The sequence below is a fragment of the Eschrichtius robustus genome, chromosome 10 (assembly GCF_028021215.1).
Source record: "Eschrichtius robustus isolate mEscRob2 chromosome 10, mEscRob2.pri, whole genome shotgun sequence".
NCBI lineage: Eukaryota > Metazoa > Chordata > Mammalia > Artiodactyla > Eschrichtiidae > Eschrichtius > Eschrichtius robustus.
The window spans coordinates 109,501,336-109,516,222 of NC_090833.1; the positions used below are offsets into that span (position 1 = coordinate 109,501,336).

General features: G+C 44.4%; 1 protein-coding gene across 6 annotated transcripts in view; it reads left to right on the forward strand.

Moving 5' to 3' along the window:
• Window positions 1-14,166, forward strand: part of EXTL3 (exostosin like glycosyltransferase 3) — a 136,278-nt gene extending 122,112 nt beyond the window's left edge. For all 6 annotated transcript variants that reach the window (XM_068553248.1, XM_068553246.1, XM_068553244.1 and 3 more), the window contains one exon: window positions 11,028-14,166. In XM_068553248.1, coding sequence (XP_068409349.1) covers window positions 11,028-11,237 — 210 coding nt within the window. In that variant the 3' untranslated portion in view covers window positions 11,238-14,166. The remainder of the gene's footprint in view (window positions 1-11,027) is intronic.
• Window positions 14,167-14,887: the final 721 nt, after the last annotated feature.

Sequence of the window (14,887 nt, forward strand, 5' to 3'; positions counted from 1 at the left end):
GTAAATAATAATTGGGTGCATATTTCATTCTTCTTAGATTTTGAAAGTAAGTTCTAGACTGAGTAACCACTAGTGTGGCTCAGGGTTATAACTTAACTCCTGAATTACCCCATGGTTTCTTTGACTCCTTAGCCTTCTGCTAAAGCCTCACAAAAGAAGAATAATTAGCAAAATGATGCACCAGATGGTGTGTGTGTTTTTTAAAACTGTGAATGATGATAGTATTTTTTTATATAAAAATAGCATGTTTTCCAGGTACAGTGGTAGATCTGATATTAAACAATGAAAAGCACACTTCTTTGTAAACTTTAAGGCAGGGAGGCAAGGGTCTTAGAAATTAATGACTAGTGCAATTTTCTATTCTTTATTTATCCTTTCTTGTGTAGCCAGGGACTGGACTCCAGCCAAGATGTATGCTTTCTATTTATACCTCCCTAGTAGATCAGAAAACATTATCCATGAGAATTTAAAGTATATGAGGGATTAGGTACCTAATAATATCATCAGTCACTTGAAGCACTCACAGACATGGTGTATTTTTCATCTTCATGGAAGCGTGTTTGTTATATTATTAGGCCAGTGTTTCATTAAACATCTCTTCAGTGTAGAGAGTGAGATGGAAATAATTTGCACATGGTATACATAATTCTTCCCAAGTGAAAACTTGAAAAGTAAGTAGCCTCTGCATTTTCTTGATCTTATGGAAATATAAGAACAGTTCAAGATTAGGATGACTTTTTAAAATCAAAGGCTCAATAAGTTGAGCCTGTCTTCAAATTCTGAGTTAATTCCCTCAAATTCTGAGTCCAGTTATTTACTTCATATTATAGAACCAGTTAAGCTAAATATTTTCGTTAACTTACCTGATTTTATCAGGTATATGTACTATTTTATGTTATAAAATAGTAATTTTTCTTTGCTTTAAATACTTCAAATTGTCACTGTCCCCTCCCTTGTTATAATTAGGAAGGCATGACTGTTTTATATGATAGCAGTATTCTTTCAATAATGTTAATATCTTAACAATATTGACTAAATAAACGGAGTTAATTTCATATTATTGCTTTGAATAATGTACTGTTATCTTTTTGAGGAGGAGAAAGATCTAGAATGTAAATAGGCTTCATTCAGAATAAAGGATTAAAAACTCATAAAGCATTGAGAAGATAGATGGCTGGCTTAGGGGATAAGGAAGTAGAGAGAGGACGCATAGGTAAGCATCTTAATATTAATGTTGAGTAAGTTCTCAACATCTATTAATGATTTTCCTTACTGTTACTAAGCATAACTTCTCTTAGACTAAAATTACCTGGAATGTTCCCGTGTAAAATATAGTCCATGGTATTGCTTAAGTAAATATTCAAGCTTCAGCTTATAGTTGTTACTTTATTCCTCTTAATTTTTTGTATGTTTTATTATGTAATATATAAATATTATATATATATATATATATATATTTAAAATAAATACACTGGGGTTGCAATCTCAAAATTTTTTACTGATGGGTTACATGATTAAAAACGTTTATTTGGAAACCACTGCTTCAGTGAAAACAACAGTATAAAATAACTTTTTTGTGCCAAAGTGGAGTCATTTGCAGGTTAAGGGGTTATTCCCCCTGAGATTAAATGCTGGCATCTGAGATGAGGAGGAAGATTTTTAGGTACGGGGAGAACAAAGTAGAATACTGGACATAGATGCTGTTTGATTATATCCTTCTCTTAAGTCCTTGACATCTGTCTCCTGCTTCAGTGAAAGCTGGTGGGAATAGTAGTAAGTGACTCATTGTAAACTGGAAGGGCTCTAGAGAACTGCCGATGGGTGGGAGGGTGAAGGAAGGGGACCGGTGGGGTCCTGTGAAGGGACCTCTGGGGGTTGTGACTCCCTCAGAGTTTTGTCTCTGCGGTGTGTCCCTTGGAGCCTGGCCTGTGATCATGGTCACTCCTCAGTTTCAACTCTAGAGACCTGGCTTCTGATGGCTGATATTGGCTGTATGTGATGATTATTCTTCAGCTATAATTAACAGGATGGGCCGTTCAATTTTAATTTTTTTCTCAATTTATAATAGTAATAATAATTGTAAAATTATTCAGGAAAAGACAGACATATTCAGAAAGAAAACAGAACAAACAGGTTTGAAAGACCTAAATAGAACTACTGGAAATGAAAATTATAGTTATTAAAATGAAAATCTCTGTGAATGGGATAAAAAGATAAGACTTAGCTGAAGACAAAATTAATGACCTATAAGATAAATGTGAAGAAATTTCCAAGAAAGTATTACAGAGATATCAGATATAAAGAGATGGAAAATAAGAAAGGTTAAGAGACATGGAGGGGCTTCCCTGGTGGCACAGTGGTTAAGAATCCGCCTGCCAATGCAGGGGACACGGGTTCGAGCCCTGGTCTGGAAAGATCCCACATGCCATGGAGCAACTAAGCCCATGCACCACAACTACTGAGCCTGCGCTCTAGAGCCCGCGAGCCACAGCTACTAAGCCCACGTGCCACAACTACTGAAGCCCGCGCGCCTAGAGCCTGTGCTCTGCAACGAGAGAAGCCACTGCAATGAGAAGCTCGCGCACCGCAACGAAGAGTAGCCCCTGCTCACCGCAACTAGAGCAGCAATGAACACCCAACACAGCCAAAAATAAATAAATTAATTAATTAATTAGAGAGAGACATGGAGGTTGTAAGGAGAAGGTGTAACATAAAACCAGGAAGGGAAGAGTAGAGAGAAAGTGGGAGGGGCGGTCTTGAAAAATATGAGAATTTCCAGAATTTATTGAAAACCTGAATACTACAGCAAACATCACGCTGAATCGTGAAAGTTTAGAAGATCCCCAATGAAGTCAGTAGTAAGATAAGGTTACCCACTAAATAAATGGAGATAGAGACCACATCCACATTCATATCATCAGGATAGCAGTTCTCCCCAAATCTAAGATGTCAGTGTAACTCTAATCAGAATCCTATTAGGGTACTTTATTTGGTTTAATTTGGCTTGGAGTGAAACTTAACACACAGATCCTCAAACTTGTATCGAAAGGCAAAGGACCAGAATAGCCAAGACACCAGTGAAGAAGATGTGGATTTGCCTTGTCAGAAATCATGACATGGTAATAAAATACATAACTAGGACAAGGTGATATTGGCACAGGGGTTGACAGATAAATCAGTGGTACAAAGCAGAGCCCAGACACAGACCCACGCCTGTGCGGAAACTTGCTACATGATAAAGGTGGCATCTACAAATGAATGCTGGGATAACTGGTTTTCTGTATGAAACAGAAATACATGTCATCGTACCATACACAAAGTAAATTCCAGATGGGTTAATCAACCAAATGTGAATGCAAGCTTTAAAACTTCTAACAAAAAGTACAGAAGTATTTTTGTGATCATAGACAAAGAGAGATGAAAAGTGCAAAATATAGAGGAAAAGATTGATTGGTTTGAATATATTAAAACTCAAACCTTTGTTCAGCAAACCTCTATGTCCACAGACTGGGACATTTACAATGCTGATAAATGACAAAGAATTAATACTCACAGAAAAAATTTCCAAATGAGAAAAAAAAGACTACTCAATTGATTCATTTAGTTTGTAGAAAAGTACTTCAATGAAGTAGAAACCTAGAAGACTAATGACTAGGTGACTAATAAACATGCTCAACTTCTGTAATAATCAGGGAAATGTAAGTTAAAACAATGGGGTGTAGTTTATACACATCAAATGGGCAAAAATGAAAGTGATAGTACCAGATGTTAGTAAGGATGTGTTAAAATTGCAGATACTATACAGAGCTGGTGGGTGTATACATTGGGATATCTGTTTCGAAGAAAGTTTGATTTTATCAAGTATAATTAAAGGTCATGTTCCCCATGACCTAGCAGGAGAGGAAAGGAAGGAGGGAGGGTGGCACAAGGACTAACTGTATTTGTATTGTTTTGTTTCTTAAAAAAAAAAAAAAGGAAGAAAAATATATATGTAATCTGAAACAAATAGGGCAAAGTGTCAATATTTGACACAACTGGTGGGTTTGCTTGTTTGTTATATTCTTCCCCTTTTTTAAGCATAGCATTTCATTTGTGTATTTTAAACTAGTAGCATGTGTTTCATACATATGTAGTCATATATGATTCTTTAAATACATACCGTCTTTAAACAAATACCCGTGGAATAAAAATGATACTGAAAATAAGGTGTAACATTTTAAATACCCATCTATTGTATATGTACCTCCATAATCCCAGCCTGCTTCTTCCTTCCATAGATAATTGCTATCCTGAGTTTTGTTTTAAAAATCCCCTTCCCCTCCTCCCTTAAAAAAAATGCTTTTATCATATGCGTATTCATCGCTGAATGATTGGCACTTTTAAACTTTATGTAAATGAAGTCAAACTATAAGCATTCCTCTGCATTTAGCTTTTAAAAAACTCAATCTGTGCGCTTAGTCAGTGTTGATGCTTGTAACTATAGTTTATTCATGTTCATCGTCCCAGAGTCTTACAGATGCTCTCCCCCATACTCTTCTAAAAGTTCTAGGTTTTGCCCTGTTGTATTTAAATCATTAATCCTTGTGGAAGTGATTTTTGTGTATAAGGTGAGATAGAGTCCCAATTTCATTTTTGTCTCCTAAGCAGTTTTCATTGCACACTTAGTTCATCCATACCCAGTGATCTGCAGTGCTGGTCTGTCATTGTTCAAATGTCTGTGTGTACATGGATCTATTTAAGGATTCTTTTATTCTGGTCTGTTGGTCCAGTTTGTTCATGTGCCAAAATCACATTAATTGTCATATCTTTAGAATTATTTTTTTGTCTCTGCTAAGACAAATCCCCTCTAACTTAATCCTGTATTTCAAGAGTGTCTTGCCTATTCTTGGCCCTTTCTCCTCCCACATAAATTTTGGAATCATTAGCTTGTCAAGACAGACACAGACACACACAGAGTTGGGATTTGGATAGGAATTGAATCTGTAGGTGAAATGGGAAAAATTGATATCTTTTAAAAATTATCGAATATTATATAATCCCCAGGTTATAAAGTTCCACAATAATTTTGCAATAGAGGTCTCTGAACATCTTTTGTTAGACTTATTTCTAGGTATTCTGTATATTTTGTTGATATTTTAAATGGTATTTTCCAAAAGTTACATTTTCTTTCATTGTTATAGAACTATTTGTTTCTTATATCTAGGAAACTTGCTGAAACTCCATTTAAAAATTTTTGTTGATTGATATGGGTTTTCTGTGTTGACCGTCATATATCTCTCATGCAAAGAACTGTTTTGTTTTTTCCTTTCCAATCCTCATAAGCCATTTTATTTTATTTTTTATTGTAGCCAGGACCTCTAGTACAGTATTGAATAGAAACGGTGATGATGGGCATCTTGGTTTTATTCCTGATTTTAAAGGGATGCTTCAGATAGTGTGCTATTAGGTGTGATGCTTGCTTTACATTTTAGCTTATTGAAGTTTCTTCCTACTCCTTATTAGCTAAGGATCTTTATTATGAATGATTCTTTAATGTTACTGAGTGCATTTCCTATTATCCATTGAAACAGTCGTGTGTTTTATCTTTAATCTCTTGTGTTGACATTCATGCTTTCTTTGGATAAACACATTTGGTCACAGTTCTTTTTATAAATAATTTTCTGGATTTGGTTTTCCAGTATTTTGTTTGGATTACTTGAATTTGTGTTCATGAGTAAGGGAGCCTATGATTTTCCTTTCTAGTATCATTATTATTTTTTAAAATTTATTTATTTATTTTTGGTTGCATTGGGTCTTCGTTGCTGTGCGCGGGCTTTCCCTAGTTGTGGCGAGCGGGGGCTACTCTTCATTGCGGTGCGCAGGCTTCTCATTGTGGTTGCTTCTCTTGTTGTGGAGCATGGGCTCTAGGTGCACGAGCTTCAGTAGTTGTGGCACACGGGCTCAGTAGTTGTGGCTCGTGGCCTCTAGAGCACAGGCTCAGTAGTTGTGGTGCACGGGCTTCATTGCTCTGTGGCATGTGGGATCTTCCCGGACCAGGGATCAAACCTGTGTCCCCTGCATTGGCAGGCGGATTCTTAACCACTGCGCCACCAGGGAAGTTCCTTTCTAGTATTATTTATTTCTGGTTTTGGTACGAAAATTGTAATTAGTCTCATTATATGAGTTTGGGGCAAGTTCCCCTTTTTTTCTATTTTATGGAAGAGTTTGTGCACAATTGGGATTGTGTTTTCTAGGAGGCTTGGTGGAACTCAACCTTTGACATCTTTTGGGGCTTTGCATGTCTTTTGTGGGAGGCTACTAAACTATAGATTCAGTTTCTTTAATGATTATAGAAATTTTCAGGTTGCTTATTTCTTCATTTTTTATTTTTTTTCAAACTTTTAAGTTGTAAAATATAATCCTCATATAGAAAAAGGCATAAAATTTAAGTACACAGCTTAATTATTATAAAACAACCCATTAAACATGGGGTGTCAGGACCCCAGAAGCTCCTGCATGCCCCTTCCCAATCTCAACCTCCTTCCTCAGCCCCAGTTTTAATCACTGTTGTGGGTTGAATTGTGTCTACCCCCCCGCCGCAAAAAAAAAAGATATGTTTGAGTCCTAACCCCAGTACTTGTGTATGTAATCTCAACTGTAAATAGGGTCTTTGCAAACATAGTCAAGTTGAAATGAAGTCAAACTGGAGTAGGGTGAGCCCTTAATCGTATGGCTGGTGTCCTGCTACGAGAGGTGGAGGAGAGACCCAGAGGCACAGACACAGGGAGAACCCCATGTGACGTGAGGCAGAGATGCGAGTGGTGTGTGAGCCAAGGAACCCCAGAGAGCACGGCGTAGAACCGATTCCTCCTGGGCCCCTCACAGAGCAGCACAGGGCCCTGCCAACACCTCGATTTCTGACTTCCAGCTTCCAGAACTCAGGACCACTGCGAACTTGAACCGAAGGGGACAGAGACAGGGCGAACTGAAGGAAGGAACTCCTGGGATTCTACCAGCAGGAAGTGGGCCGGTAGAGCTAGTTGGCTGAGAATGTGTTGCTCGCTTCCGGTGATGGGAAGAATGGCTCAGAGGCTGGTGGGGCTGCTGCGGTCACCAAGGGCCCAGAGGCAGGACCACACCCCCTTGGCTCCGGAGGGCGGGGCCGCCTCCTGAGGGCTGCTGCCCGCGCCCCCCCCCCCCCCCCCCGCCCCAGTCAGGAGGACAGAGAGGGTTGCTCTCGTGCCTGGAAACCTAATGGGACTTGCCCTGCTGGGGTTTGGACTTGTTCGGGATGCATGGCCTCTTTTTCTTTCCTGTCTCTCTCTTTTGAAATGGAATGTCTATCTTATGCCTGTCCCACCATTGCATTTTTGAGATAGATAATTGTCCTCTAGGTTTCACATGTCCACAGATAGACAGGAATTTTATCCCAGGATGGACCGTATCCAGAGTCTTAAGCGTATCCAATTTAGACGATTGAGAAGAGATTTGGGACTTTCTGAGCTGATTGTATTTGGATGAGGTTTTGGACTTAGTGTTGATCCTGGCTGGAATGGGTTAAGAGTTTTAAGAGATGCTGGGATGGATGTATTTTGCATAGAGGAAGGACAAAATTTTTGAGGCCAGAGGGCAGGCTGTTTATTGTGACCCGCCAAAAGATATGTTTAAGTCCTAACCCCTGTTAACGTGTGAATGTGACTTTATTTGGCAATAGGGTCTTTGCAGATATAATCAAGTTGAGATGAAGTCATAGTAGAGTACAGTGGGCCCTCAGTCCATTATGACTGATGTCCTTGTAAGAAGAGACCCAGAGGCACAGACACTTGAGGGGAGAGTGCTGTGTGATGATGGGGCATTGTCTACAAGCCAGGGAAGGCCGAGGACTGCGGCAGGGCCAGGCACTCAGGGAAGGGCATGGAACAGGTGGTTCCCTACAGCCTTCAGAGAGAGGATGCCCGGCCGACACCTTGATTTCAGCCTTCCAGCCTCCAGAGCTGTGAGAGAGTAAATTTCTGGTTTTTTAAGTCACTGAATTTGTGGTAGTTTGTTACAGCAGCCCTAGGAGATGAATACAGTCACTGTCATGTCTTTAATGGTATCCACTTCATTGTTGTTTTTCTTTACACTTTTATCACTTAAGTATGCATCGCTAAACACTGTGGCTTACCTTTAAAACAAACTCTTTATATTAAAATAGAAGGTACGAAGACAGTGCAGAATTCCCATATACCCCCGTATAGTTTTCCCCTATTACTAACATCTTACATTAGTATGGTACATTTGTCCTGATTAATGGATCAATATTGATACATTTTATATTACCAGGGTTTATCCTTTATTCAGATTTCCTTAATTTTTGCTGAGTCTTTTTTTTTTTTTTTTTAAACTAGAATGATCAGGTAGCAAAATAACATAGAGTACAACACAAAGCCATATGAGAGAAAGCTGTGCCCTCAAGCCTGGGGTTGGGAACTCTTAGTCCCCATATTCTTGGAACACATTCCATGATTCTCTGGGGCGGAAAGGCTGGCGGGAGCTCGAGGATCTCCCTGCTGACTGCATAACTGGTCCACGCCCAGGGCACAGGTGACACACGTGGAATGAGGCCAGACAAGTTACACCTGCTCCCCGATGAGCCATTAGAAGAGGAGCGCTCCCCACAAAGGCCCTACACCTGGCAGGGATCGCTGGACCAGGGAGAGCTCAGAGGTTTAGTTCCTCTGTGGCTGAGACACATAAAAAGCCTAGACCAGACTACGGGCAAATTCTCACTAGCTGGACAGGTAGGGGAGCGAGACTGCCTCCAAGCTGGTGTTTGGTCTTCGGTAAACAAGGATAAATACAAAACATGTTCCTCAGGTGGACTCGAGCAGAACTGGGCACAACAGGTAAAAGATTCCAAAGCGCCATTTAGTGCTGGGCACAGGAGACAGAGGGGGGGAGGGTGTCGGGGTGGGGCGTGCTCTGCCGTAGTCTCTGCTGCGCTCTGCTGCCCTGGCCCCATCTCTGCACTTCCTCCCTGCTTTCCGCATCTGCCCTCACTTCCCCGGCCTAATCCTCCCAGCCTGGAGCGATGGAGCGGAAACCCCGGAGGCGGCGGAGGCTCTCTGCCCGGGCTGAGCGCCTGCAGCAGGGGGCGGGCAGGACAGAGCGTGTGCTGGGCCCCGGAGGCTGGGGCGAGGCTCAGAGCGGGAAGGAGTGCTCAGCTGCCAGAATGATGGCTGTCTTCTGCTCCAGGATCAGTTTTGAACTTCATATAAATGGAATCATACAGTATCTCTTTCCATGTCTCTTAATCTTGCTTTCATATTTCTTTAAAGCTTTTTTTCAATATTTTCCATTCTGGGTAATAATTTTAGTATACTTTTCGTCACTCATTTGCTCTTCACCCATCCATTGAGTATCTGATTTAATTCAATATACTTCCCCCCCGCCCCAGTTTTATTGAGATGTAATTGACACGCAGCACTGTATAAGTTTAAGGTGTACAACATAACGATTGTTACAAACCATCGTGAGGTGATGAGCACAATAAGATTAATATACGTTTCAATTCTGTTGTCCTATTTGGTTCTTCCTTTTCTTTTTAAGTTTTTTTTTTAGCAGTGCCATGCGGCATATGGGATCTTAGTTCCCCGACCAGGGATTGAACCCACGCCTCTTGCATGGGAAGTACAGAGTCTTAACCACTGGGCCGCCAAGGAAGTCCCTATTTGGTTCTTTTTCATATCCACAAGGATTTTTTTGATAGTCCCTTGTTTCTTCCATCAGACCTTGAGTAATCTTTCAACATTTTATTGTACATATGATGTGCATTTATTGTTACCGTCCCTATCTGATATTTCTGCTGTTTTGCAGTGTTTTGGGGTCTGGTTCTATTGTTTCTTTCTGCAGAGTCTCCTTCATGTGACTCATCCCCTTTTTTGTGATTTTCGATTGTGAGGTCATATTCTTTGAGGTTTTACTTATAGCACTTCTTTGAGGCCTGAATCTGAGAGGATTTGTACTTGCTTCTTCTATGTGCCTTGGCTCACTACCTACTTGAGACCTATTTAAGCTAAATTAGCATGCTGGGGCTTTTCAGGACACACAGGTGGCATAAATTCCAGCCTCAGCTGTGTGAGGGCCGGCTTGTGGTTATCAGTTTCTCAGAGGGGATGTTTCCTCCTCCACTTGGAGCTCAGACTGAGAAGGAAATGTTGCTTCACCACCTCTCTCTGCAGGGCTGCCTCCTGCCCTTGTGGCCTTCCACTGGGTCCCAGGGTTTCAGGAAGTCTCCAGTCTGATTTCCTGACTGTGGGCGCTCCAGCCTCATGAAAACCCGAGCTCGTGGCTGTCTTGCTGGATTCAGGCCTTTTCATTACTTTGGCTACTGAGGACTTCATTTCTTTCATTATAAGCTCAGCCAATATATTTAAAGAGATGGTTTCTGTATTTCATCCTGCCTTTTCAGGGGTTCTGTGCTCAGGGGGTTTTATGTTATTTAATCTGCCATGTTGTTGATAGTGAAGCTGTTGTATCATTCTTCATACTTTTCTAATTGCTTGGAATTTCATCATAATAATAACCACTAAACTATATAAGATGACCACTTTTCCATGTCTTTAAATATAACTTTCTTAAGCATCTTTTTTAATGGACATGTAGTATTTTATAATTATTTATCTATCCCCTTTTGATGGGTAGTTTTCCAGTAGTTTGCTATTAAAAACACTGATGAAATGAACAACTTTATACCTACATCTTGCTGTGCAACCAAGATAAATAGTAGAAGTAGTGTTACTGAGATAAGCACCACTGAACACCTCAAGGCTTTTGATATCGGTTACGTATAGGCCGTTTGGAAAGCGTGTCCTTAATAATAATGTAGATCCATCCGTGGCAGGAAGAGAGCCCTGGGCTCTGGCTCCCGACTTGCTCTGTGAGCGAGTGTAGCCATCGACTCGGTGTCGTCACTGTGGAAAAGGAGGCATCGGTTGGTTAAGCTCCAGGGTCTCTGTCTCAGCACCCGTGGTTCTCACTCTGTGCTCTTTCTTCCCTGCTCCCAGGTGACGTCACGGTGGACTTTCCGATGCCCAGGATGCCCTCAGGCTCTGTCACACGACGATTCCCACTTTCACGAGCGGCACAAGTGTATCAACTTCTTTGTCAAGGTGTACGGCTATATGCCCCTGCTGTACACACAGTTCCGCGTGGACTCTGTGCTCTTCAAGACCCGCCTGCCCCACGACAAGACCAAGTGCTTCAAGTTCATCTAGAGGCGTTGCGCATACGGGAGAGGATGAGCAGAGTGAGGGAGGCAGCTCCTGAGGCCCCTAGACACGGAAGGACCTCAGGGATGCCCGCCGGGCGGGTGGCCCAGACCCTCTGCTGGGAGAGCCGGCAGGGAGAGTGGCAGGGACAGAGCTGCCTTGCTCTTGAAATCAGCCACACTGGCCGGAGCCCTGGTCCCAGGACACCAGGGCTCCCTACACAGGGCACTGGTGATAGCTTACACTGAGGGCCACAGGGACTCTGGAGAGTCACTCACGCAGTTCATAAGCCCAGGGCAGCTGGTTTGTGGTTTTTAATTCACTAACAACTACTATTATTATTTAAAAACAAAGTTTCAGATTTGCCATTCGAGGTTTATTTATATACATGTGTATAGATATACACATACATGTGTGTGTATATACATGTGCGTGTATATGTATATACGCACACGCACATACATATACATATATATATATATATATATATATTTGAGGGGGAGTTTGGCATTTCTGCCCATCTCACGAAGTGAGGGACGCACCACGGTGGTCTGTATTTTGGTGGAAATGGATCCTGGCCTTCTGGTATCTGGCTCATCTTTACAGATCATCTCCGTCCTCCCCAGGGGCATCTATCTGTGTGCAGAAACAGGAAAGGGCTGGGCGTGGCCCTGTTACAGGGCCTTGCCCAAGATAAGACCTGTTGCCAACCAGGGCTCTGTAGCTCGAGGTGAGGGGATCTGCACCTTTGGGGGCAGTGGAGCCTCCCTGCGCAGGACTTGGTGGGTTTGAGGACTCCCCGCTGGGTCGTGCTGTCTGGGTACTCGGCCCAGCTCTCTCCCTACCCCCTGTTTGAGAGAGAAGACTGAGGAAGGACCGAGACCTGCAGACAGACCCCCAAATGGCTCTTTTTGTTCGACCCTCCTTTGAAAGACGTGTGCTTTGGCTACAGACTTTCCTGCAGGTTCTCTCACGTACGAGAACAGAAGCCTGGTGGGCTGCACTTCAGGTGTGGTCTGAGTGGTTGCAGGTCGGCCTACTCTCTCTGCCGCAGAGCAAGCGAGTATCCTTTGATCCCCACCCGGCTGGCCGGGGAGTCACAGCAAGGCACCTGCCTTGGGATAATTCCTTGGTGAAATTCACCTTCCCCGACCCCTGTCTGGACCCACATCCTATAGTTATTGGATCCCTCACGCCGGGTTTGTTCCGGGACCCCCTGAGGTTTGGTATGTGTCAGAATGTTGGGAGGATTGGATTTGTTAAGTTAAGCTCAAATCCAGCCTGCAATTTAATAGGCATTCACACCCCACATTACCACGTTCCACTCTGGGTTTAAATTTCTATTTCCTGGGCTGAAATAGAAGTAAGCTAATTTTTTTTTTTTTTTTTTTGGTGGTGGCAGCAGTAGGGGAACCAAAGAGGGCGTTAGTGGCTGTTGGCAGGGATTTAGCCCGTGGCCTCTACCGTATTTCTGGTCCCCACTTTCCTCCAGTGAAGTCGAATCTAGGAGGTTCCCCACAACTGACTGAAAAAAGGCTCAGCTTTGTCCTGGGCACGTACATGCCTTAAGCCAGCTCCGTCTTCCCCTGACCTTGACGTCCTGTGCTCCTGTGTCCAGGGGGCACATCCTCTTCTGACCTGCCTGCCCCAGATGGGTTCTCTTCAAGTATCATTTTGAAGCCAGGCTCTGTCCTGTGGGTAACACCCACCTGTAGGGCCGCTTGACCTAAGGGACTCTCCCCGTCGGTGGACAGGACCAGGGCTCCGTCCTCCGGACATTCCTACTGGCATCTTCCTGTGGTTCCCCTGCTGAGGCAGCTACCTAGGAAATGGAGCTCTGCTGCTCAGCAGCCCAGCGAAGGGGTCCAGACCCCCTGCTTCCTAACTTTCTAACTCCCCCTTCTTTGACCTTGGACTTTATTCTTTTTAGCAGTAGCCTTCTTCCCTTTGGGAAGCCAAAGAGTGTGGTGTTTTGAGCTATAAATGTGGCTGCTATTTTTATCTTGTCTCTTTTAATGTGAGGAACTCCTAGACTGCCTCTGACCGGGCCTGGTGAGAAAGGAGCTGTGTCAGGATCCCCTGCACTGGAGCCAGAGCGCGGGGTCCCTGAGCGCTGGCGGCAGATCCAGAGCCGCTGGTACTCTGAGGCTGTGTGGATGACGTCACAGGGCACTGTGTGGGGGGGTGGTGATGTCCGAGCACAGACGAGGGTGGCACTGTTTGGACCTGAACAGGACACTGGCCTGAAGGACTCCAGACAGCAGTCTCTGATGGACACTGGCCACGTTCGTAAAGGACACTCCTCGTGGTGAGAGGGAGGGCGGTGAGAGCTTTCGGAGGCTTGGTTAGTTCTCCTGGAGAATGGCCGCTGCTTTTTGCAAGGCGGATTAGCTAGAGGCCCAGGTCCAGGCTTCGAACGCCTTTGATGCCGATCGGTCACCTTGGGAAGCCCAGATGTCACCTGCGCCACCTGATTGACTCACCTGGAGCACGGGACAGCCCTGCAGATGCACGTGGGCTTCCTCGGCTGTCCTGTGAACCCCCGTTGCCGTCTTTGCTCCCGGGGCCTGGCGTGTCTTTGCTCTCCAGCTGGCCGGTTTGAGAGGCCCCCACATGAGGGGGAGCCCCCAAGGTGCTCATCAGGCCTTTCTGGGCTTTTGCACCTGTGCTGTGTCCTCTGCCTGTGTGGCCTGCACCTCAAGCCAGGGCCCGGGCGCTGGGCGTGCAGGAGTGGTCCAGGAGCGGTCCCCTCAGGAGCGGCCTGCCTGCGTGTGTGCTCGGGGAGCTCCTGTTCGCAGTGCTGGTGTTTGAAGGGGGAAGCTCTCTGATACTCATGCCATGTCCATCCACCCCACCCCTTTTCCAGTCATGAGCACAATTGGTCTTACGTTGGATTTTTGTAAAAAAAAATAAAATGGAGACTTTAACTCATGCAGCTTGGAAGTCTTTTGTGGTTTTCCTCTGCAGGACGCTCGAGTGGCCTGAGGGAAGGTGCCTGCCTGCTTCCAGGAGCCACCCGTGCATGGCCAGCGGGCGCCTCCCAGCACCACTGTAGGCTGTGATTTGGTCCTGGAGCAGCCTGCGTGCCTGAGCCCGGCTGATGCTGCCAGCCTGCATGGACACGGGCAGCCTTGTCTGCGTCCGTCTCTGGGATTAGTCATTTGATGACGTAGAGAGGAACGTAGGTGTCACCGAACTGGTTTGAGCGGAATGTGGGATGGCATGTGGCACGTGTTGGCCACCTTTACTTTTTCACGGTAACTTTTCAGCGTGTGTGGTGTGGTGCCGGGGAGCTCGAGTGTACGTGTTCCCAGCCCAGAGGAGAGGGCTGGCTTAGAATGGCCCCGTCGGTCTGGGGGTTATTTGCTGACTACCAAGGAGTCGCAGAAAGCGCCTGCGTCTAGTTGGTGCTGAACTCTCAGAGTCCAATCCTTTTGATGTCTGGCTTCTGCTCAGCTGTGGGATCAGCGCCGTCCTCAGGGAGCGAGCACCGAGTCACGGGCTTGGAGAAGACGGATGGAGACAGGAAGGAGGATGGAAGGCAGAGAAGAGCTGAGTTGGGGGTGCTCCTCTCCTGGTTTCTGCAGTTGGGAGTTTGGTTTGTACTAGCAAGCCTAAGAATGCCTGGGACCTGCAGTTCAGTGTTACTCTGAAAC